This window comes from Gekko japonicus, unplaced genomic scaffold (genome assembly GCF_001447785.1).
Source record: "Gekko japonicus isolate JY-2015 unplaced genomic scaffold, Gekko_japonicus_V1.1 scaffold9, whole genome shotgun sequence".
Taxonomy (NCBI): Eukaryota; Metazoa; Chordata; class Lepidosauria; order Squamata; family Gekkonidae; genus Gekko; species Gekko japonicus.
The window spans coordinates 1,869,343-1,891,194 of NW_015168044.1; the positions used below are offsets into that span (position 1 = coordinate 1,869,343).

Here is a 21,852-nt window from a genome sequence, read left to right on the forward strand (position 1 = left end):
TCTGAGGGAAGGTGCCCCCCCCCCCCCCAGGATCTGTTAATTGATTTTAATGGCATTGCATCACTGTTTCTTTTGGGTTTTTTTGTTTTTGTTTTTTACAAAGACCTCTCTGGCACAAGACTGCCAACTGTCAGGCCTCTGTTTAGTAATGTGTTTTGTGTTGGGTGAAAATATTTTTCCACAGGGTTGGATCCAGTCAGCTTTTTCACTGAATCTCACCCTGTACTGCAGCCCCCATCCCATATGGCTTTTATACCTGCAAATCCTCAAGTCTTTCAGAGTGGTCAAATAGGACACTTCTTTTATTTTTTACCAGCAGAAGAGCTAGTTGGATCCAACCCATTGACCAAACATCTCAACACATGGGCTCCACACCCTGGGCAGCCAAAACTGGCCCTCTGGCTCCATCCACTGACCAGCCTTAGCAAAACAGATGTCCCAGGAAAAGGCCTAGGTTGGCAAAATTTTAGAATTTCATAGCCCAGTCTGACCTTGTAGGTGAATCAAAATATGGTAGAATAACAATCACACAAGTACCCTCCTCAGAAAACAAATTCTGCCAGTAAAAGAAAAGTCACTCCCAAGTTGGAAACACATTGTTTTTATTCAGGCAATGGAACATGGAAAAAATATATTAGTAATCATTATAATAATCCCATTTGTGTGAGTATAACTCTTACAAATATTTACTTGACATAGAAAAGGGAAATCATCATACATATCAAATGTGTGAATGCGGCAAGTTACTTACACCGAACTGTACAAACTGACCCAAACTGCAGGAGCTGCTTCTCCTGGATGTTAGAGAACCTTTGCTTGACGGTGCAGGCAAAGCAGATAAACAGTGAGGTTAAGAGTTCTTGGGGGGGCTCTGTTACAGACAAAGTACATTGGCAGAAAGCAAGAACAGTGGCTTTTTACAGACAAGACCCTTTGTGCAAAAAGCTGCTTAGATTTCACTGCAGAGAAAGACATGCTTGGAACCAGAGAACAGCAGGGTTGCAATTCCCAGCCTGCTGATTTACTTCATTGGATGTTGTGGAGATGTCAGAAAATAAACCAGGTCAGGAGTTTTTATTCTGGCCAAGGCATGTCATTATGTTTATGACGGACTGACACACCTAGGTCTGCTGGACCCTGGCCTGGGTCTAGTTAGGCCAAATGCATTGGATGTCTTCAGCTCCATACCATTTCCAAAATACAGCATGTCCCTCTAGAGTACCTACAGCCAAGATGCAAGAGCAGTTTCCAGCATGTTACGTCAGAATCTTTTTCTTCTTCTGGATTTTGAATTCAGGGCACAGGCAAGTGACCTGTTTACCTTAACATAACCATCGATATGCCCATCAGGAAGAGAATCATAATCCTATACCCACGCAATTAGAATATGGCCAAATCTACATGCGGCTTCTGCTGCCACCAGAACTAAAGAAGGAGAAACAGCTGCAAAGTACTAGGTTGCTCAAAAACCATGGATAAGGTAACATGGGACAGTCCAGTGCCAAAGCCACTCCTGCAGGTGAGCAGAGGCTGGGAACATGATTACAACAGAAGCGTTATCTGTCTGCTGCATAGACCCTGCAGTTCCACTCAGGTTCGGAACCCTGACACTGATCCCATAGGGGCAGCTGAGCAATGAAAGCAGCATGCGATCAAGTTAAGTGCTGGTGCAGATACATTCTTACTGAGCCTTATGTATTGCCTTAACAACTCCGTTATCAGGTGCAGCAGCCATTGTTCAAACCTTCCTGCAAACATAGATGGGCAGAAGCTATGCTCCTACAAGGATGAGATTATAGGGATCAAACCAACGGTCAGTCTGCATAGCATAGCTTCTCTCTTGCTACACAAGAGCTTATGAGGTGCAACAGATCCACAAATTTAAATCACACACACCATCCACGGTATAGAACTTTAGCCATTATCTATATATCTATATATATACACACATTTTGTAATATCTGCACAAACTATAATAACCATATTATAGTTAATAATGTCATTCCTTAGGAATCTTGTTTGCCCACATTTACAGTGGCATGCTTGAGAGGCACACAAAACGAGAGAGCATTTGGCACAGTGCGCGCACACATACACAACAAAGAAAAGTGCAACCACTGGAACCCAGAGGGAAATTGGGAGATGCTATCAAACCACGAGGCTTTGGCAGTAGAGGAGAATTAAGTGCCTCAAGAACAGGCCTTGCCTTCCTCCTTCCTTTACAGACAACAAATGTTTATTCAAGGTTTTTACTTGTAACCTGCAAAAGAGACCAACATCATATTTCCAGATGGTAAGGATTGTGATTTCATAGGTGATGGGAGTATTTTTCACATGAGAAGCTTAGCAGCAGAGCTCTTTCCAAACCATCAGATACAAAATATACATTACATTAGTGGTTCTCCGGTTCAGGTTAGGACAATGATGAGGGGAGAGGTCTAAGTCCCTTCTCTCTGTGCTAATCACAGACTTGTATGCCTGGGACAAGCAGAGAGCCCCCCAACCAGGGGACATGCCCAGGACAAACATATTGTGCAACTAGGCCATAATTTGAGAGAAAAACTGCCCCCTTCAGATCATCAAAAAGGAATCAAATAGCTGGTAGTCCCAGCCTCTTGTACTTCTAGAGATTCTCTGAATATTCTACCTGGCCTGAACGATGGAGCAGTCTCCAGCCACACTCAGTTCCACTTGTTGACTGCCACTTCCAAGAGAAAAAGAGGCTCTAAGAGGCCCTTCCGTTCCCTGCTCTTCCCAGTTCACTGGTTCAATTGCACTGGTATGTTGACCGGCCTGGTAAGGAGATTGGACAGCGCCTAGGCTGCTCTACACAGCAACACGCAGTAAGGCAAGAAATGTGGATATCAAAGCACAAAAGGGATGTACCCAGTTTCGTTAGGAAGGAGACAGATTCCAAGCAAGCTTGCCTTTAAAACCAAACCTGTCATCCAGAAAGCCCTCCTCTCCAACCTCAAAAGCAACAGAGTTTGTCATCCGGTAACTCAGAGGAACCCCAGCTGGTCAGTACCTGCTAACACATGGGTGATTTAGAAACTATGGCTCATCACCATAGAACTCTGGCTCACACTGAACCTTCAGAACATGTCTAGAGATGATAAAGGAGGAACAGAAACTATGCTCCATTATGCCTGGCTGAAATTCTCTGGAACCTAAATTGTAAAGACGATTGCGTGTGAATTTAGGCACCAGTAGAATCACAGAAGATGGATGACTCAGCAAACACCCATCAACAGGTACCACAGTCCATGGCTTTGAAACGTCAGTTTTGCTATGCTCAGTGTATGCAGACCCCACCCAACCAAGACAAGCCATGTCTGTGCAAGGCAGGGAGGCATCCCAAGTTAAAAGAAAGAAATCTGACTACAGTTGAGCCACATGAGACTTCAATACAAGCATGGCACAAAAACAGACAGCAACAGATCTCCTTGAAGGTGTATTCAAAGTGCTTCCACAATTCTGCACCAGACCAACTAAAGGGGCACAAACAAACTCTAGGATAAGTTCAGAAAGACAAGAGTCTAATTGACGCCCCTCTGTGGGCTGACAAGTACATCTTAGAAGTCCTCAACTTCACTTTATACAATTCCAACAGCAGCACAAATTCCCCAAGGAATTAGACATCCATCTACTTGTCCCATTTTGGGGGCTGGGTTTTTTGTAATATGTTTTAGGTTTGACAGTATTTTAGGTTCTGTGGGAACACTGAAGAAAAGGTGCTTTTGAGGATGGCAGATATCGGTAAACAGAAGCCTGGTTTCCAGTCTTTTGCCCCTTTCCAAAGAGATGATGGTACATCTTGGAATCCTTGACTTAACCAAGGAGAGAAATTTTCATTGCACAAGTCTGAACCTCTAATGTCTGCTCTCTACCTTGAAAGGCCTTGCATTCAAGCTGCATTCTGGGAAATTTGTGCTCTTTTTGGCAGGTCTCATTTCTCATGCCACAGCACCGACGTGAACTAGCATGGAGTCAGGGACTTCTTTTCCTGGTTGCTTGGACATGACCCCCCAAAGATTTATCCTCCCAGGAGCTAATGAACTTTAACTTGGATCCCACACGTGAGCCATCTATGGAAACCAATCTGAGTTTCATCCTGTGTACTGAAACTATTGCATTTGAGCTGGCCTTGTTTCTCAGATACAGATTCTTCATTTTGCCACACTACATTTCCAGCAACAAACAATACAACACATACTCAGGTTAAGCTGCACCTGATACTGGTCTGTTCCCCTCAACCAAAATGGCATCATCAGTGATGCTTCTTTTGCCATGCAACTGTTCTTGAGGCAGCAACCCAGCACTTTCTGTGGGCTGGATCCCTACCGTACCCTGAGTGCCTGTTTTCAACACATAGTAGCAAATAACACATCTCTAATGCATGCCTTGCTTATACCAGTCAGACATATACAAGGAAACAGGGCTGCCACCTAAAAGTCAACAGCAGAAATTTAGCCAGGGACATTTAAGTCAGCAGAATGCTGGAAGTGAACACAGGCCAGGCCTCTGGATCCTGCAGATGGCAATTGCTCAGTCTGGAAGCTAGGTGTGTGCTTTTTCTCTCTGCTGCAGGGGGAGATTATTTCTGGAAATAAGACAAAGTGCTTTGCTTGAAGATGCAGACAGACAGACAGACAGGAAGCAGTCCAAGCATGGGGCTCTAGACAACGGAGTATAGATCAGTCGGTCTTTCCTAGCTTGGCAATCAGCTCATCACAGATCTTGGTCAGCTCTTCAATCTCCTGGTTCTAGGTTAGAAAAAGAAATTGCAGGAAGGTAATATGGAGCTGCTTAATCTGCTTCATGAAATCACTCCACCTAAGCATGTGGTTTGTATCAGTACATCAGGTTCTGAGCAGTAAAAACCAAATTTGGAATTTGCAAGTTCAAATAAGGAATCTATAATCAACGGGGTCTCTTAACTGGAAAAAAAAATGTAATCTATGCACAATAACCTCACTGCAGTTTTGTCCTGCCATGCAGATTCAGTATTTAAGAAGTTAAGAAACTAGTTCTGTAAGAAATACTGAAAAACTATTGATATATTTGGTAGTTCAAGGCCCATTTTGAAAATGGATGACATAACCTAAGAGAAGCACAGTTTGGTTTTGATTTGGGGGGGGTTCGTCCAGTTTAGCCAGGGAGAGTTTAAGCATTTTTTTGGACTCTCAGGTGGGATGGTCAAAAATATTCACATGGGGGTATAGAACATTTAAATATGATCCCAATGTCAGACTCTCCTTATGCACAAAAAGCCAGCGTATCACAGAGAAAGTCAGGCTAAAAACATTCCAAAAAACCCTCTGCATATTGAGATGGTACAGTCCTCAAGCAACTGTACCACATCCCCTCCTTCAACATTTGAATGGGCTGTCAGTCAGGATGCTCTGGAAAATCACTGGCACATTTCAAGTCAAAATCATCCTTTTCAGGACAGACAAATATACTGAACATAAGGAGAGCCCTGATGGATCAGACCACTGGTCCATCTAATCCAGTATCCTGTTTCACACAGTAACCAATCAGTTGCGCTTGAGGGCCAACAAAGAGGGCACAGAAGCCAAGGCCTTCTCCTGACGCCACTTCCTAGTACTGGTATTTAGAAGCTTACTTCCTCTGGCTATCAGTTGCTATACTCCATGAGTCTGTCTGACCCCCTTTAAAACCATCTATGCTCATGGCAATGGCTATATTGTCTGGCAACGAATCCCACATTTTGATTACTTGTTGAGCAAAGAAGTCCTTCCTTTTGCCCATCAACTTCATTGGGTGCCCCCCTCCCCAAATTCTAGTATTATGGGAAAGAAAGCTCTCTCTATCCACTTGCTCCATCCCATGTATAATTTTATAAACTTCTATCATGTCCCCCCTGTCTTTTTCCTAACTGAAAAGCCCCCAACTGAATATGTAAAGTACACAGGGTGTGTTCAGATATCGGGTTGGATCCAGACTAAATCTTCCACTACTAGGAGGCATTTCCATTGGTGGAACGGAATTTTATTGACTCCCTCTCTCCCACTGCATCCCACCGATCTCCCCAAAGTACTGTTCATGGTCAACAGGGGACCCTCAGGAATGGGATGAAGGGGAAATCGGGAGTCTGCAGCAGGAAAAGGGAGTGGGCGGAGTTTACACCTTGCTTTCCAAGTAAAACATTTCCTCTGAGATCCGACCCAATGATTTATTTTCTCCAGCAGAAATGGGGAAGGGGCTTCACCTTCTGCTGCAGGGCTCTCTCCAGGGAATCCACCTTCATTTGTTCTTTTCGGAGCCCAGCATGTAAAGCTGCACTCTCCCCTTTAGCCTTGGCACGCACTTGAGCAATTTCTTCATTGGCTCTGCATTAAAGGTGGGAAAAGACACAAAGAAATGAAGCTGGCCTTGCTCAGTGCTGACTACTAAGACTGACAGCAGCTTCCAAGGCCTCAGACAGAACAGTCTTTCCCAATACCTGCTAACCCAGGTGCTTCAACTAGAGACACCTCTAACTGAACCAGAGGACTTCTGCATGGAAGGCTTATGCAAGGGCCCATTCTCCCTATCCCAGCAAAATGAGTTCTCTGTGCTAAGGTGCAAATCCCCCTTTGCTGGGGTCTATTGGGGCGATAAATAATGACAGTGTTTCAGCTGCATGAATGCCATGGGTAATAGCCCCTTCTTTCTATTGTGCACTGTTCTAGGATTTTTAGCCTCCTGGAGCATTATTTGACAGCATTTAGAGTCTGGATTTCTCAAAAAGTTACAAGTAGGACAACCCTGGTCTTACATTTGTGAGTCTGACTGGAGAAACACCAACACCCCATTTAATCTCCTAAATGCCCAGCTTTCTTACTTGTCTAACTTCTCTTCGGCATGGATTTTCAAGGCTTGATAGCGCTGCTCCTCCTGCTTGACCCGAGTCAGGTAGTCCTGAGCACATTTTTTCAAGGCTTCTTCATTCTGGGGGGGTCAGAAGTTTGCAGAAGATTTGCATTGAATGTCAATGAAAAGGAAACAAGCATGGCAATTAATGGCATGTGAAAAACAGGACAGAATGTAATGGGACAGAACTGTAATGGGACAGAACTGCACTTCACACCCTACATATAAATAGAGGTGGGACACCCTCTTGATCACGAAGCATCTGGTTCTCGTTTACACAAAAAGCCTTGCAGACACAGGTTTCCATGGCTCCGTCTTGCTGATATTTACCATTATGCAGGGGCAAGAGAACTGTTTGAGAAGACGTGGGCACATTTCTGCACATATGGAGCTATGATACTGCCTGGTACTGAGTCACTGTTGGCACACTGGGCTCAGTGTTGTCTATGCTGTTCAGCAAGGGTTCTCCAGGGCCACATGGAGAGGTCTTTTCCAGCCATTGCTACCTGAATATATAAAGTACACCTAGGGCCTGATTTAAACATGATATTGGGTGAGGCAAAAGCATTCCACCACCATGTGATTTTGCAGAGGCTTGGTGTTTCATTGAAAGTGTGCTACAATCCATGCAAAGTGCGTATGTGTCTTTAGCTTGTCTGTCGGAGATCCACAGTCCTAGAGCATATTGTGCTGGTGCGCTAAGGGTGCACAGCACCCTTCTGGGAGCAGGCACACAATTTAAAAGAGACAATGAGCCCATATAAAGTCACACAGGGATCGCATCTCAGTCAGGGCCCGAGGGCCTTTAATTGGAGGTGATGATGATATTTGTGGCATGTGGAGGTGGCATGTGGACACTGCAGCTTTTGTAGCTACAGATACAAATGCAGAGCAGGGCTCCTGAACAACAAGGTAACGAGGATAGAGGAGAAAGAGTTTCTTTGATAAAGGACCTTCTTGAATCCTTCCAGGACACCCTTCAGGTTCTCATATCTCCTGAACAGGTCGGATAGGGACCTCTCCACTGAATTCAGGTCAGACAATGCCTGTTCCTTCTCCATCGTGAGTTGCTGAAGACTCTTCTGGGATGCCATGTTTGTCCTCTGTTCATCTTCTGTGAATTCAAAAGCAGCGGAAACATTAAACCAACTTGGAGCTGAGGGAGAGCACTGCATTATTTGGCCCTCCACAACAAGCTTTTCTGGAGTCTGCAACTTCACCAGATGTTACCTACATTCTGCACCCTGTACCAAATCCTAAGCAATTTTGGTACGCATGCATGTGAGGCATACACGGAACCCACTCCAAAATATATCAGTACAGACAGGATGTGATCCATGCCGCTGCCTGGAAACCTAGTAACGTGCAACTCAGCTCACTTGCATTTTTTTTTTTACACATCTCCTAGTAAGGCCTAAGTTTTAAAAGAAATATTAGTAATAGTTTATTGCATTTTCTCACAGTAAACATAACAAGATGAGACAGTGCAATATAGTACAATAACAAAGATACATCAATAATCAATAAGTTAACCAAAATACATCAAGGCTAATCTAGATACATACAAGAAGTAGTGAGTAAACCATGTTTACCCTGTTTTCCTTGTCTCCATTTTAATGTGGATATTAAAAGTACCGAAAGATCGTTCAAAATTACCACAGACATAGAACAGCAATTACATCAGGAATATCAGCTTGTTTTGTCAGATATTCCATTATAGGGAACCAAATTGCCACAAAGTTAGATAAAGATGTTTGGGAGGTAAGTTACGATAAGTTGTCAGTGATTTTGGCCATGATATAAAGGTTCCATAATGTTTTGTGCCAGAGTAACAGGTCCGGTAGTGTTTTACCTTTCCAGCTTGAAACTTTTTTTTTTTAAAAAAAGCACAGAATTGGAATGGGGTTAAAAGGACTGTCTAACCAACCACTGGAAGACAACACCATCCATCATTCCCACACCCTGATGCACTGCTGTGAACCACTGCATAACAGAGGCCACTGTGTATTACAAACAGAGAACAGGCATACCATAATGCAGCTCAAGCAGACCAACACAACTGCACATTACTTTATGCTCTCTGCACATTGTGGGTTGGATTACCAAATTTATTTTGCAGTGAAGCTTGCTGATCTTCCACCCATATCTATTCTCAAACACCTGTTCTCAAGCAAGTCTCCGGCACTTGGCAACTGCTTACCTATCATCTGAGCGATGGTCTTCTCGTATTCAGCCACTATCTTCCTATAGAAAACAGAGGGGGGAGGGGGAACATGCCAGGGTCAGAATGTTTACTTCTTTCTATACCGAACGGAAATCTCTGGTGCTTCTCATGTCCTTCCTTTTCCAGCAACTTCCTTCCAACCCACTTCCTCGAGAAAGGCCTGCTGCACTCAGACCAGAGCCACTCCTGAACTTCCTCGTTTCCAGAGAGCTTAAGTTGCTTCAGGATGGTTACATGCATACCTATGGCACTCTCAAGGCCTATTCAACTGTCTGGCTTCCAGACAAGGAAGCTGGTGTATGTTAGTTGCATTCTTGTTCATTATTTCTCAATTACTGCAATAATAAAATTGTGGTTGTGTGTGTAGACTCTTCTCCATTAGACCACACACTACACTACAGCCAAACTCTGTGTTCTCTTGTCGCACCACACTGAGCTCCACCCAAGATCTTTTAGCTGGAGAGATGCCAGGCTTCAGACATGGAACCTTCTGCATTCAAGGCATGTACCATGTCCTATGGGCCTTCTACGGCAGAGTAGGCATTTGAACCAGACCCTAGTCCAACCACTGTACCACAGTGGTTCCATTGTGAGTCCTAATAACAAGAGCAGAATATGATAAAAACTTTTGAAGTCAACAAGGGTGGGGGCCCGACTGCAGCATCTCAGCAACATTCAATTCCGCTTTCTACAACGTACAGCTGAGCTGCTGCACAGCCTTTATCAAAATTCCTAGAACCCGTTCTTCACACTATTACACATTTGGAGGAAACGCTCAAGGTGTTTGGGGTTGTTTTTACCTCATTTCCAAAACCTCTTGCCGGCTTTCTTCATACTTCCGCTTCCATTCATTTGCTTCAATCTCTTTAGAGATGATCTAGAAGGAACGGAAACAAAGCCACATATTTTAGCTGCACCCATCACAGTCCTTCTCTTCCCCTCCCCCTGCCTCTGCAAAAAAAGAGAAAAGCAACATTTACATATAGCTGGAGTAGTAACATCTGAGCTGAATAGTATGGCTGTCAGTTCTAGCCCTGTGTTGGTGTGAGCTACCAGCCTTGTCCCTAGCTCGCCGTCCACCCAGCGGTTCGAAAGCTTTGGTGAGTAGATAAAATCGATACCACTCCTTAGAGAGGGTGGGCACAACAAAAACCTGGTGGGGGAGGTGTTAGCTGGTGACCGGAATGCTCAGCTCGCAAGATTGAAAGCCTAAGAAAAAATCTCTTCGACTCTGAGAAGCCTGTAATGGGCCGTTCCGGCAGTGCGGCGCTGCAAGACCTGGAGAAGCTGATGTCATCTAGCCAAGCCGAAGTGAATATGCCGACGGAACACGTCTGACCCTGCAGCTGAACAAACCCTCGCCGAATGTGAATGTGTGTGATTTAAAAGATATATGTTGTCCTCCCTTACTCACATAAATCATTGTTAGTCCCGCGTGAATGAGTAACTGTAAATCGCTCAGAGCCAGCAAGCTCTGCAGGATTGAGCGATTAATAAATTGAAAGATTATTATTATTATTATTTAAAGCAACATTTGTGGGGAGCAAAGCATATTTAGGGTTGTCTAGTATAGACCCACAAGCTCTACTTGCCACTTTCAGTGGCCATGGTGACTCTTTCTTTGAAAACAGGATGCTCATCTAACTGCCAGAAGTCATTAAGCCCCATGCCACAGTCACAAAGCTATTTAGTATATTTTCTTTACTACATACATGGCTCTCCTCCATTTTTTCCTCATAACAACCCTGTGAAGGAGTGGCTGGCCCAGAAAGCTTTGAGGCAGGACTGGGATTTGAACCTGGGTCCCCCAGATCCTAGTCTGTCCAACACTCTAAGCACTATCCTGCACTAGCTCTCAAAGTTAAGAGCTGGGGGTGATGCACCAATGGAACCAGACCCCATTGTTATCAGTGTGCTCACTGTCTGCAACTGAGTGGATGACACTACATTCTAGTTGTCAGTTGCTAGATAGGGGGGCTTGAGACAGAGCAAGAGCAGGCTGAAAGTGCTACTTCACTGGCCAGAAAAAACGCAGAAGGCCAGGCTCCAGGCCCGGCCAATGCAGAGATACATTTTGCCTGCCATCTGGAGGGGCCAATATTTCCTACCTCCATGCCTGAGTGCACACTGTCCCCCTGACTGAACCCATGTAGATTTACCTAACTCCTTCCCTGTCTGCTTGCTGTGCCTGCAGATTCCTGCCTACATGCGATCCTGTTGCAAAATGTGAGAGCCTGGCTACACTCCAGGATGTGAGAATGCCGCTTGCTGACCAGTCTGAAGGCTCAGATACACACAATCACAGTGAAGGAAGGGCAGCTACCATGTATGGTCGTGTGTAGTGGTTAAGAGCGGCAGACTCTAACCTGGAGAACTAGGTTTGATTCCCCACTCCTCCACATGAAGCCTGCTGGGTGACCTTGGGCCAGTCACAGTTCTCTCAGAACTCTCCCAGCCCCACCTACCTCACAAGGTGCCTGTTGTGGGGAGAGGAAGGGGAGGCGACTGTAAGCCGCTCTGAGACTCCTTAGGGTAGAGAAAAGCGGGGTATAAAAACAACTCTTCTTCTTTTGTTGTCATTCTTGGCGGCTACTCTCCCCCCAGCTCCTCCCTTCTTCAAGCTTCTTAAGAAAAACAGCAGCTGAGAGCCAAACGCGAGAAAATGCTGGCAAATTGGAATCTCAGAACCATTTTAAATTGGCAGCCAGAGTGGGGTGGATTTGGAGGGGGCTGCTGTGCGGGGGGTGTGTGTGTCAACCATTTCTTCCCATACAGTTTTCCTGATCTCAAACATCTCCCAAGAGTTCCAGTTTGCCCCACCAATGGAAACCCAGGTAATATAAAAACTGTCTGTGTAACAGGAAAAATAACAGCTCTAGGGGAGCGTTTGATGAAAAACAGTGTGGGGGGAAAAGAGTTTAACAACCTCCCTCTTTAAATTTCCACAATCTTTGCTGTACCTGTTTCCACAGATGCCCTGCTGTAATATGTCCCTTTGAATAATGCAGGTCCTGTGCATGCTTATTTAGGAGTAGGCCCCATTCAGTTCAGTGGAGCTTTTGAGCACGTCCACTTAAGCTCTAAGGCAGTAAATGGAGCACACAGCACCTGGTGAAGGCTTTATTTTATTTACTTATATTATTATTCTGCACGATCACAAAGGCTCAGATTAGTTTACCATTAAAAAGCAAAATCCCAACAGGAAAAACATATTTCGAATGAACCAACATGTTTAAACAAAGAAAGAAGAGGGGGGGAAATTCCTCCCAGGAATCATCCAGCATCTTTTCTTTTCTTCCCCAGGCAGACTCTCCCCCTATCCCTTGACTCCAAGTCCAAGTTGATGGTGGGCCGACCTACTCCTGTTCATTCCACTGTGACTACAGAGGGTGGCCCTCTCAAATCAACCTCCCCCTCTGTCCTGTGGCCTCCTTCAGTGGTGTGACTTATCGGAGGCAGCCCTCCGCTACCAGACCTATAGCAATCCTTCTCGCTCCAAGGCATGGTTCTGCTGTAACCCACTCCCTGCCCCGCCCTTCTTCCCTCATCATTTTCTATGCTATCCTTTCCCCTTTATTTTTAAATAAAACCCACACCTCTTAGCTCCGAAGGTGCATACCCACAGTTAGCACACAGTTGAGTCAGCCTGTTTCTCACCTCCTCTCTGATCAGAGTTAGGACTGCCATCTTATCTGACTCATTGAGGCAAATGGCGTCCAGGGGGCTTTCAGCACTCCCCCTCATGCCCGATGGTGGAACTCCAGAGGCCTTCTCCACAGAACACAGTTCAGAATTGCCCTGCAGAAAGAATGATTGGTCAGGAATACAGACATCCACCTTGAACTGGGTGGTTCCTAGCAGCCAGCTGCATTCACTCCGAGGCCCAAAAACAACAGGATCAAAGAGTTTTGGTAATAACAGTTTTCCAAATTTGTCTCTGGAGAAACTTAAATCCACTAGTGAATAGGTAGCTATCAGCTAGGTGTTGTTGGGCTTTTGTTTGTTTGTTTTGCAGATTTGGAATATGACATAAAGTAGGGGAAAGACCAAAATACGCAAAGCCGAGGGATTCAAAACAAACTGATACGCATCTCCAACTTCCAACACCCACTCCAAGCAACAAAACTACCCATGAAAGACTCTGTTTAGGTTTTTGAGCCTACGAACAGACGCAACATGAAAATTTGGCAATTTTTTGCCATAACCAGAAATATAGAGACACAAGAAAGCAAAGCTGTAGGCCTGTGTGTTACCAAATTCAAAGATACAGCTTTTGCTGGATGGGAAACAGCTAGGTCAGATGCCCCTCAATCTTTATTTGAAACATTCCTATTTTTCAGTGTATGTTACCAAGGAGGTTTACAACAATCAGTAAAAAATGCAATTTGTACATGTATGTGTGTGTGAGAGAGAATGCCATCACTAATAAGCCCAACAGGCAACACATTACTTGCAGAACAGAACAGAACAGTATTTTTTAAAACTCATATAAACAGAGCTATTTATGAACAGTTTGTTGTCTCACAAGCAAATAATGCAACTTTTTATCGTCTAATTTTGAATAAAAATTTACCCGCCAGGCCCATTTGATCTCAGAATTAATTAAAATGATTTTATTCCATTCAGCAGTCACACACTTTTTGCCCAGTCCTTGCAAGCAGCCACATTTATTATGGCACAAAAGAGTGCTTCTGCAAAGTCCTTCTCTACACAGCCGCCAGCAGAGGGCGCAGGTTTGAGGCTGTAGTTTCACTGTGCAAAGCAGGAACCCACAGACCAGAAACTGAGGCAGTGTTCTGAAGCCATCACCTAATGTAACAGAACTCTCTGAGAATAAGATTTCCTGTTCTCTGCTGTTTCTGCAAATTATTTTTTAAAAGTAAATCATATTCATATTCTGCCTTTCCTTCAAGCAGTTCAGTGCAGTGTTCCTGAAGTTCTCTCATTTTGTCTTCACTCCCTCCTGCAAACCAGGTTACGCTGCCCGGCAAAGGGCCAGTGTTCAAAAAAATAACCAAGCTTCACACAAATCAACCTGAAGGATATGCTCTTATGGGAAAAGGGCAGGACTGTTTAGCAAGCTTTCCTCTACAAGGTTAGCAATTTGGAGGTGGGCACTATGGTTATCAGATGGAATGTCAGTCTTCTGCTCAGGAAGGTTAGACAAATGGCACTCTGCTGGCAAATGATTTTTTTGGAGCAGTGGGAGCAGGGTAGCCCTTCTAGTGCAGTCTATTCTATTCACAGAGGTCATGAATTCTGAAACTCCCAGGAAACACAGAAAACAGCCTCAAATGAACACAAAATTCAGCCTACTAAGAGTGTCAGTTTTCATTGTTTGAAACAAGCAAATTTCTTACCCTGACACCTGCAAAAATATACCTGAAAAGGCAATGCCTGGTGAGATGCTATTCTGAGGACAACAGCATCTCCTTGACCCACTCTGCAGCTAGTAGAGGCAAACTAGATTATTCAAAGTAAAAGAAATCATGTCATCCATAATCAACATGTTTTTAAAATGAAGATTCTTGAGGCCTTGACTTTGCAGAGCTGTAAGATGTGGTCTGCCCTGACCTGGGTAGCCCCGGCAAGCCAATCTCATCATATCTTGGAAGATAAGCAGGGTTGGCTCGAGTTAGTATTTTGATGGGAGACCACAGAGCAAATCCAGGGTCTCTGCCCAGAGGCAGGGGATGGCAAACCACCTTTGACTGTCTCGTGCCTTGAAAACCCTGCAGGGTCGCCGCCATAAGTCAGCTGTGACCTGACAGCAAAAAACAACAACACAGTGATCTACTTGGGCCTGAAGAGCTTTTAAAGGCCTACAGAGATGGAACTGCTTTGTATTTCCAAAGGAGGAGAGACTGGCTATCACACTTACCAATATATTGCTGAGACCACTGCTCTCTGTCGGGTTGCAGGAGGATTCCTTATTAAAACCTGAAGCGAATGAACACAAGTGGGTTATACACCCTTATCTTAGCAAGGAATTCACTGGAACAATCAATCAACAACAATCAATCTGCTTTCAGTTCCAGGCCTCTCCTACTCTCTGCATACTTGGGGCCAAACAATATAATACCTTTATCAACTGTTTGGGTTTGTGGTGCACGTGCAGCTCTAAAGTTATGCAAATAACTCCCTCCCCTAGCAGTTTTTGCTCAGGAAAATAGAACAGGGAGGCAAAAACATCTCCTTTCCCCATGCTGTGGTCTTGAGCCAAATTGGGCCCCTGCAGAATTTAACAACCACCTTCCCTGAAGCAGTTCTATGGCTGTGGACCCAACTTGTTACAAAAAGTATTGTGTAGTTCAGCCCTAGTGTTGTCGGTTGTCAGAGACTGTGATTTGCTGAAAGAATTCCTCCCCCCACCCCCGGCATTTTGCTGCATTGTTGGCATTGGTTCAATATGACTTATACATATACATTCATTGTTCAGCATTCTGCAATGAACATCTGATGGCTGATTCATACAAAGTATGGCATTTGTAGAAGCTTTGGATGATATGAAAATGTGTGCATGGAATTATGAATGGCTCAAAGTCCTTTTTTCAAATGTGTCCTAATGAACCACCCATTAGCTTCACAGGATATACCTTCATTCTAATATCAGCATTATGGAACGATGCTTCTCCTTATGTTTGGATTTGGAACTGGTTTTCTTATGTGGGGGTTTTAACATACAGCGTTCATCCGAATGGGCAGGTGATGGGACCCGATGCTTCAGTTCTGTCCCCAGAACTGATGGCACCGAAATGCTCAATAGTGGGCTCACAAGTTGTTCGGTTCTAACCAGTGATCTCGAAGGCAAGGATTGACTGGGCTCTGCCGAGGCAGATGTTTTCACTGCTGGGCTATTACAGCAAGAGAGCGCTTTCTCCCACAAACCTGTCTTCAAGTGCGCTGCTTGATCTGAGTGGGCTTTCGAGGTAAATTGGAGGCAAATCTTGCATGTGGTTGTATTATGGGCCTCACCCAAGTAGAAAAAGCAGAGAAGGTGTCCATCCGAACAGGTAATTTTTGTACCGCACTGGGTACATTTTTTAAACAAAGTCTTCTGCAACATTTCCCAAAGAGGGGCATGCAAGGAAGCAAAGGAAACATTGAAAAACTCATGACAACCAGAGCTGAAGAGAACACGTCCTCACAACGTGGCAGCAAAGAAAGGACTGAGGGGAAAGGGGGGCTCCTCCCTGCAGAGCACGTGACCGTTAGGTGGGAAGATGGCCTCTAAGGAGCTCTGCAGGGGAGGAGCTCCCCTTGGAGTGTTAAAAATACCAGAGTAGCTGTAAGAGAGTCTCTGGTGGCTGGCCTGCGCAAGCGTAGTTCCCTAATGTGTGCCTGCACAAAAGACTGAAGATGAAAGAACCAGCGTGGTGTAGTGTAACAAAGAACTGGGCTAAGAAGATTTGGATTCGAATTCCACTTAACCACAAAACTCACTGGGTAACCTTGGTTTAATCTAGCCTAAACCATCAGGTTGTTGTGATACCCCTTCTGCACACAGTATACTGCTCTCATCTCCTTCAAAAAAGGAGGGACCATTCCCTCATGCAAGCCCCGTTACTCTGGTGCTACTCTCATTCAGCTCAGAGAGGCCTGAATAGAAAAAGTTTCCTAGTGGAGACAATGCTTGGATTTTCTGCCTCAGACACCAAATGTCTCATACTAGATTCCCCACATGCAGAAAATAAACAACTCCCAAATAAAGGTCCTTCTATTTTTTTTTTTGGTTGCCCTGTTCTCCCCCTCCCTTTTACTGCTTTTTAGGAGAAACAGCTGTTGTCCCACCCCACCTTTTGAGGCGGCAACTCAATGGAATGGGACATAACACCCTGCTGGTATTTTCATGAGGTGGTCAAGAACAGCTGTTTCTTCCCTCAGAATGACAAGAATGTGCGTATCTGACCAGCCAGGCCCACAAGCCAAATGCAAATTTCACATATGTCCCCTTCTATTCTTATCTGCTGGGCAAATAAATACCATCTCCAGCTGTAAACCAGAGACAGGGAACATTCCTTTGCAGTGTCTCTTTACTCAGCCACGGAGGTTCCTGAATCCTGTACTGCCCGCTAAAACAGTGATTTACAAAATGTTAGGCAGCCATTTATGCAAAGGGAACATCCATGGTATTGAGAATTCGCACACTTGCAGAAGGGTACTCTACGATGCTCAGTTCCGTTCACATGCGATACTAGATTGACCTGTTCCGCCTCACACACACTACATGATCTGACAGGATGCCCTGGAACACAGCCTATGCATTACTGGGGGGAAGTTGTCGTGGTGCCTAACAAGAAAGCTTGCTGGCCATCTTATCACAAATGAATCCCTGATAAAGTTCTGACATGCTCTGGGGTTCTCTGGAACATAGTTGGAAAGTAACAATGCTACAGAGGCAAAACAAATGGATATTTGAAACAGATTTTGTCAAATAGAGCACAAGGAACAAGCAGTGGTAAGGGGACATGCTCCTCCACATTTACTGGAAATAAATAAACCTCCCTGCATGTGGAATGTTAACCTGCAAGCTAAAAGTCTTCTCCCCAATACGCCAGCTGTTGCAGCTGATATCCTTGTGCCAAGAGTAGGGACACCAAACCGAGTCAGTCCTTAGTGCTTTGCTCCACTGTGGTAATTAATGTTCCTCAAGCTCGCAGCTGGAATGGCACCCTGGAGGTAATCCTTGGCACCTCCAGCAAATGACAAGTGGGCCATGAGAACATGGGAAGGGAGAGTCCAGGAGAATGGAAATCCAAATATAGTCTTTTCTGGATCACAAAATACCTCAGCTGTATGCAGATGACACAATAAACCACAAATTATGAACCACGGCTTGATCAAACTTCAGTTTGTGGTGAGGTACTGAATGCAGATGGTCCAGCAAACCAGAGTTTGCAGAACACAGTTTGTACTAATTCTGATTTGTCATGACATCTGAATTCACAAACCAGCTTTGCAGAGTAGCCCCCAGGGGCCACCTTCCCACAAAGACAGCAATACAAGAAGGGGGACCTCCCTAGCTGGCAGGTGGGAGAGAGGAAAGAACAAACTAGGGGTTATGCACAAACCCATATTTGTTGCTTACCTCTGGGAAGCTAGCCAGTTTGTTGCACAATATGGTTTAAACTAACCATGGTCTAACTTGTAATCACTACACTTGATCTTAGCCAAAAGGCTGAGAAGCGATAACTTGTAATCTATGTAGCCTTTGCCAATGGTGTTTGACAGACAGGGGAAGAAGGAGGTTCTAACTATGTCAGAAAAACCCGAACTCACATGTCTTTGATCCAGAACTGGCTGTCTTTATGACCTAAAAGAGGGCTGTGATCTCCTGTGCAACTTCAGCCAAGCTACTTCAAGTGGTGGCATAAGCCTTACAGGCCAACAATACGTTTTACCACAAGTTGGGCCGGGGTTCTGATACTGCACATGTATTCCTCCAGTGGGGCAACATCATAATAATGCCTTGAAGTTCCATTTCAGATCAGGGAAAGTGGGAGGGCGACTGAAGCTATTCCTTCCTCACACCGCAATTCCAATCTGAATCAAGCCCCAGTATATGGGGGGAACTTAGTTTCCAGCAGCTGGTGTCTGCACTTGAGAGGATCAGTGTTGTATTGGGGTTTGTGGCAAAATGTATCAGCTATTTCGGCTCTAAAGCCTAATGTAAAGACCTAACAAGTGCTAGACCCTGACTAACATTGAGCAACAACCTTTGAGACCCACAGTGAGGCTCTGGTCTAGAAGTCCATCACCAATAACGTTAGCATCTATCAGAGGAAGAGGTGGGGTTAACATACTTGTACTGTCACATTTGTGAGCTCCTTCCCGCAAGAAATCTCTCCTACGTTATATCCCTAGTGTATTTATGGGGAAAGCTTTCATGCTTGATCTTCTGAAGACTGAGTGGAGCAGTTTGGAGCTAGGCTCACACATAGAAAAGAAAGAGGTGAATGGACTGCACCCACTTCATGCTACAAGTGGAGGATCACATTTGGAGTACTCCCTGAAAATGGCAAACTTGGACTGCTGCTACAGAGAGACAATTCTCCACGCAGCTTTTGTTGCAATGACAACAGCACTGGAACATTCACACAAAGTGTTCCTTGCACTTCTCTTGCCTCAACCAGCTGTGGCTGCCATACCCCACTCTGCCTCTGGAGTAGGGTTTGCATTTTTTTAAAGTGAGAAATAGCTATACTCAGTGCTCCCTCTAAGCTGTGGAGTCTTGTGAGCAAAAATTCTACTTTGTAAGCTACTAGAATTAAAGTTGTGAGCAAGCAATTTGGCTACTGCGTAAATTAGTTTGCTCTGGAGCCCTCCTTCCTGAGTGAAGACAAATATGTGTGAGCCGGAGGCTAAAAAACTGTGAGCTAGCTCACACTAACTCAGCTTAGAGGGAACACTGGCTCTATACCTGTAGTGCTATAACAATCTATGCAATGATGTACCAGTTCCCAGGTTCCATGTAAAATGTAAGTTCACTAGCCCTTTCCACTATGGAGATATAAAGGAAAATGTGCAACTCTCACCTTTCTGCTGAACAAGGCAACAAAAGGGGCTAGACACTTCCAGAAGCTCGGAACTGGTACATTGTTGCAATAGATCATTACAACATTATAGAGCTATCGCAATCTAGTTATTTTTAAAAAAATTAAACTCCCCCAAAAGCCCTGCAAGGGGAGGTGGCCACGAGGGCTGAGGTACAGAAAATGGCACCATTATAGGTGGGACCTACAAAAATGCATTTCTTCCTGTTCACACAACAGCCAAAGTTGCTCTGGTTACAGTCTTTCCAGAAACGATCATACCAGATCAGAAACAGGCCAAACAGAGGACAAAACCCTATGGATGCTGCAGTAAGGAAGCCAAGGTGGCCAAAAACATCCAAGTAGAAACATCCCAGCACAGCAAGGAAAGAGAGAGGGCAGAACCTTTCTCCCCACTCGGTGTAGTGTTGTCTAGATTTAATTTATGTCATATTTAACTTATGTCATTTGAAATTGATTTAGTGATCTTCTTCAGGTCTACCTTATTGGTCAAGAGTGGGCTATAAAATATGCAATAAAACAAAACAAAATGCAGAACTCTTTCTAAGTCAATGTAGATGCTGGCCCTGAACACCTGTTGGTGATTAGGGAAGGGCAGGAGAGAAGCATTTCTAATGGTCACCATCTTTCCTTAGCAGTTAACTATCCCCACTTCTCTCACTCCCATCCCCTATGGAAAATCAAGCAAAGAGAAAGACGTAAGATAGACAGAGAAAAGCATCCAGAGGCTCTATTACCCCCTTTGGCTTTCTCTGCCCTGCAGCCAGACTCCCTGGGAAGCTGGAGTTCCAGAGGTATTATTTGCTTCTAAAAAAGGAGCTGCAGGGTGACTCACACAATCCTGGGAACAGGGGTGGTGGTTAAGTTCTTCTTCCAGTGTTTCCTTAACTGAACTCCCCCCTCCCCACCCCGTGCCTTTCCTCCCTTTCTGGGGATGAAAGTAGCTAAGCAGAGGGGCATTTCCAACAGGCTAATATCTTAGATGCCCATCCTGCCATCATCTCTACCAACTGATGGTTCTATCTTCTCAGTGAGCCACCAGATCTTAACAGCTCCCGGGACTTTCGTGATAAATATCTTCTGTGGTGTTCAGTCTTTTCCGCATGAGGAAAGCTCATATCATTGGGCCACAGGGCCTAGTAATAAGAAGCCACCATCAGCTGGAAGGTGGAGATGTGAGCAGAAGACGAACATCTGGGACACTTCCCTCATCATCCTCTCAAGCAACCACAGCACCAACATCTCAACATTCTGACAGGCCTCAACAGGCCAGGTGTCTATTGTTGCAAAAACAACATTTTTAAAAAAGGAACACTGCATCTCAACAACTAAACATAATCTTAATATGTGGCAGATTTCATTTCTAAACCACACTGGGAACCAATATGTCTGAAAAGCAGGATATAAATACAATAAATAAATAAAGGTCTTGTTTGCCTTCGAAATGTAAAATCCACTTCATTAAATTTTTATCAACCCAAGCTAACCAACATGATTTAGTTAACTGCCTGCTTTATTGTCAGTTGCTGAGATAAATAAGCCTGTAGGATTCCACCCCACCCCAGGCATTTTACAGCTCTCTCACGTGCTTCAAGATAAATTATTTAAGGCAGAAGAAAGTAATGTCCATATACATTCAGCCTGGCAGCTCTAGATGCCTGCACCTGGAAGCCACTGACACTGATTAAATGTTGCTTGGGCTTTAATTATGTTTAAACACAGTAGCTGCAAATTATGCAGGGAAAAGGAGTGCAAAATGCAGCCAGGAACAGTACCAGAATAGACAGACTTGAAAGTACCAAGAAAATGCCTTCAAGGATTTCATCACTAAGAGCTTACTATAAAAGCTAACCATGAACTCTTTCACTGATTGCATAATCTAACTTCTTAAAGCATTAACAAAACCACACTTCCTGAACTCCTAACTAACAGTTTGAAGGGTTCCAGTCTAATAGGTGAAGATGTTCACTGTAATGTCAAAACAGGTGACGGGACTGAGCTCAGGAAAGGGAAGGGAGAAAACACTGGATTTTAGAATCCTCCTCCCACATCCTCCCGTCAGTTTCAAGTCAGACTGTCCAGCCCAGTTAGCATTGCCAGGCCACATCCAGTAACTCTTGGGATAATTTAAGGGGTGGGGACTGGCACACCATATTTAACCAGTATGCTGATGTCACTTCCAGTGGTAACTGGAAG

General features: G+C 44.5%; 1 protein-coding gene across 3 annotated transcripts in view; it reads right to left on the bottom strand.

Annotated features, from left to right (window-relative positions):
• Positions 1-607: 607 nt before the first annotated feature.
• TACC1 (transforming, acidic coiled-coil containing protein 1) overlaps positions 608-21,852 on the bottom strand; it is a 61,819-nt gene continuing 40,574 nt past the window's right edge. For all 3 annotated transcript variants that reach the window (XM_015414232.1, XM_015414233.1, XM_015414231.1), the window contains 8 exons: positions 14,985-15,043; positions 12,761-12,901; positions 9,904-9,980; positions 9,080-9,123; positions 7,833-7,993; positions 6,851-6,957; positions 6,236-6,356; positions 608-4,766 (listed from right to left, as the gene is read on the bottom strand). In XM_015414232.1, coding sequence (XP_015269718.1) covers positions 4,698-4,766; positions 6,236-6,356; positions 6,851-6,957; positions 7,833-7,993; positions 9,080-9,123; positions 9,904-9,980; positions 12,761-12,901; positions 14,985-15,043 — 779 coding nt within the window. In that variant the 3' untranslated portion in view covers positions 608-4,697. The remainder of the gene's footprint in view (positions 4,767-6,235; positions 6,357-6,850; positions 6,958-7,832; positions 7,994-9,079; positions 9,124-9,903; positions 9,981-12,760; positions 12,902-14,984; positions 15,044-21,852) is intronic.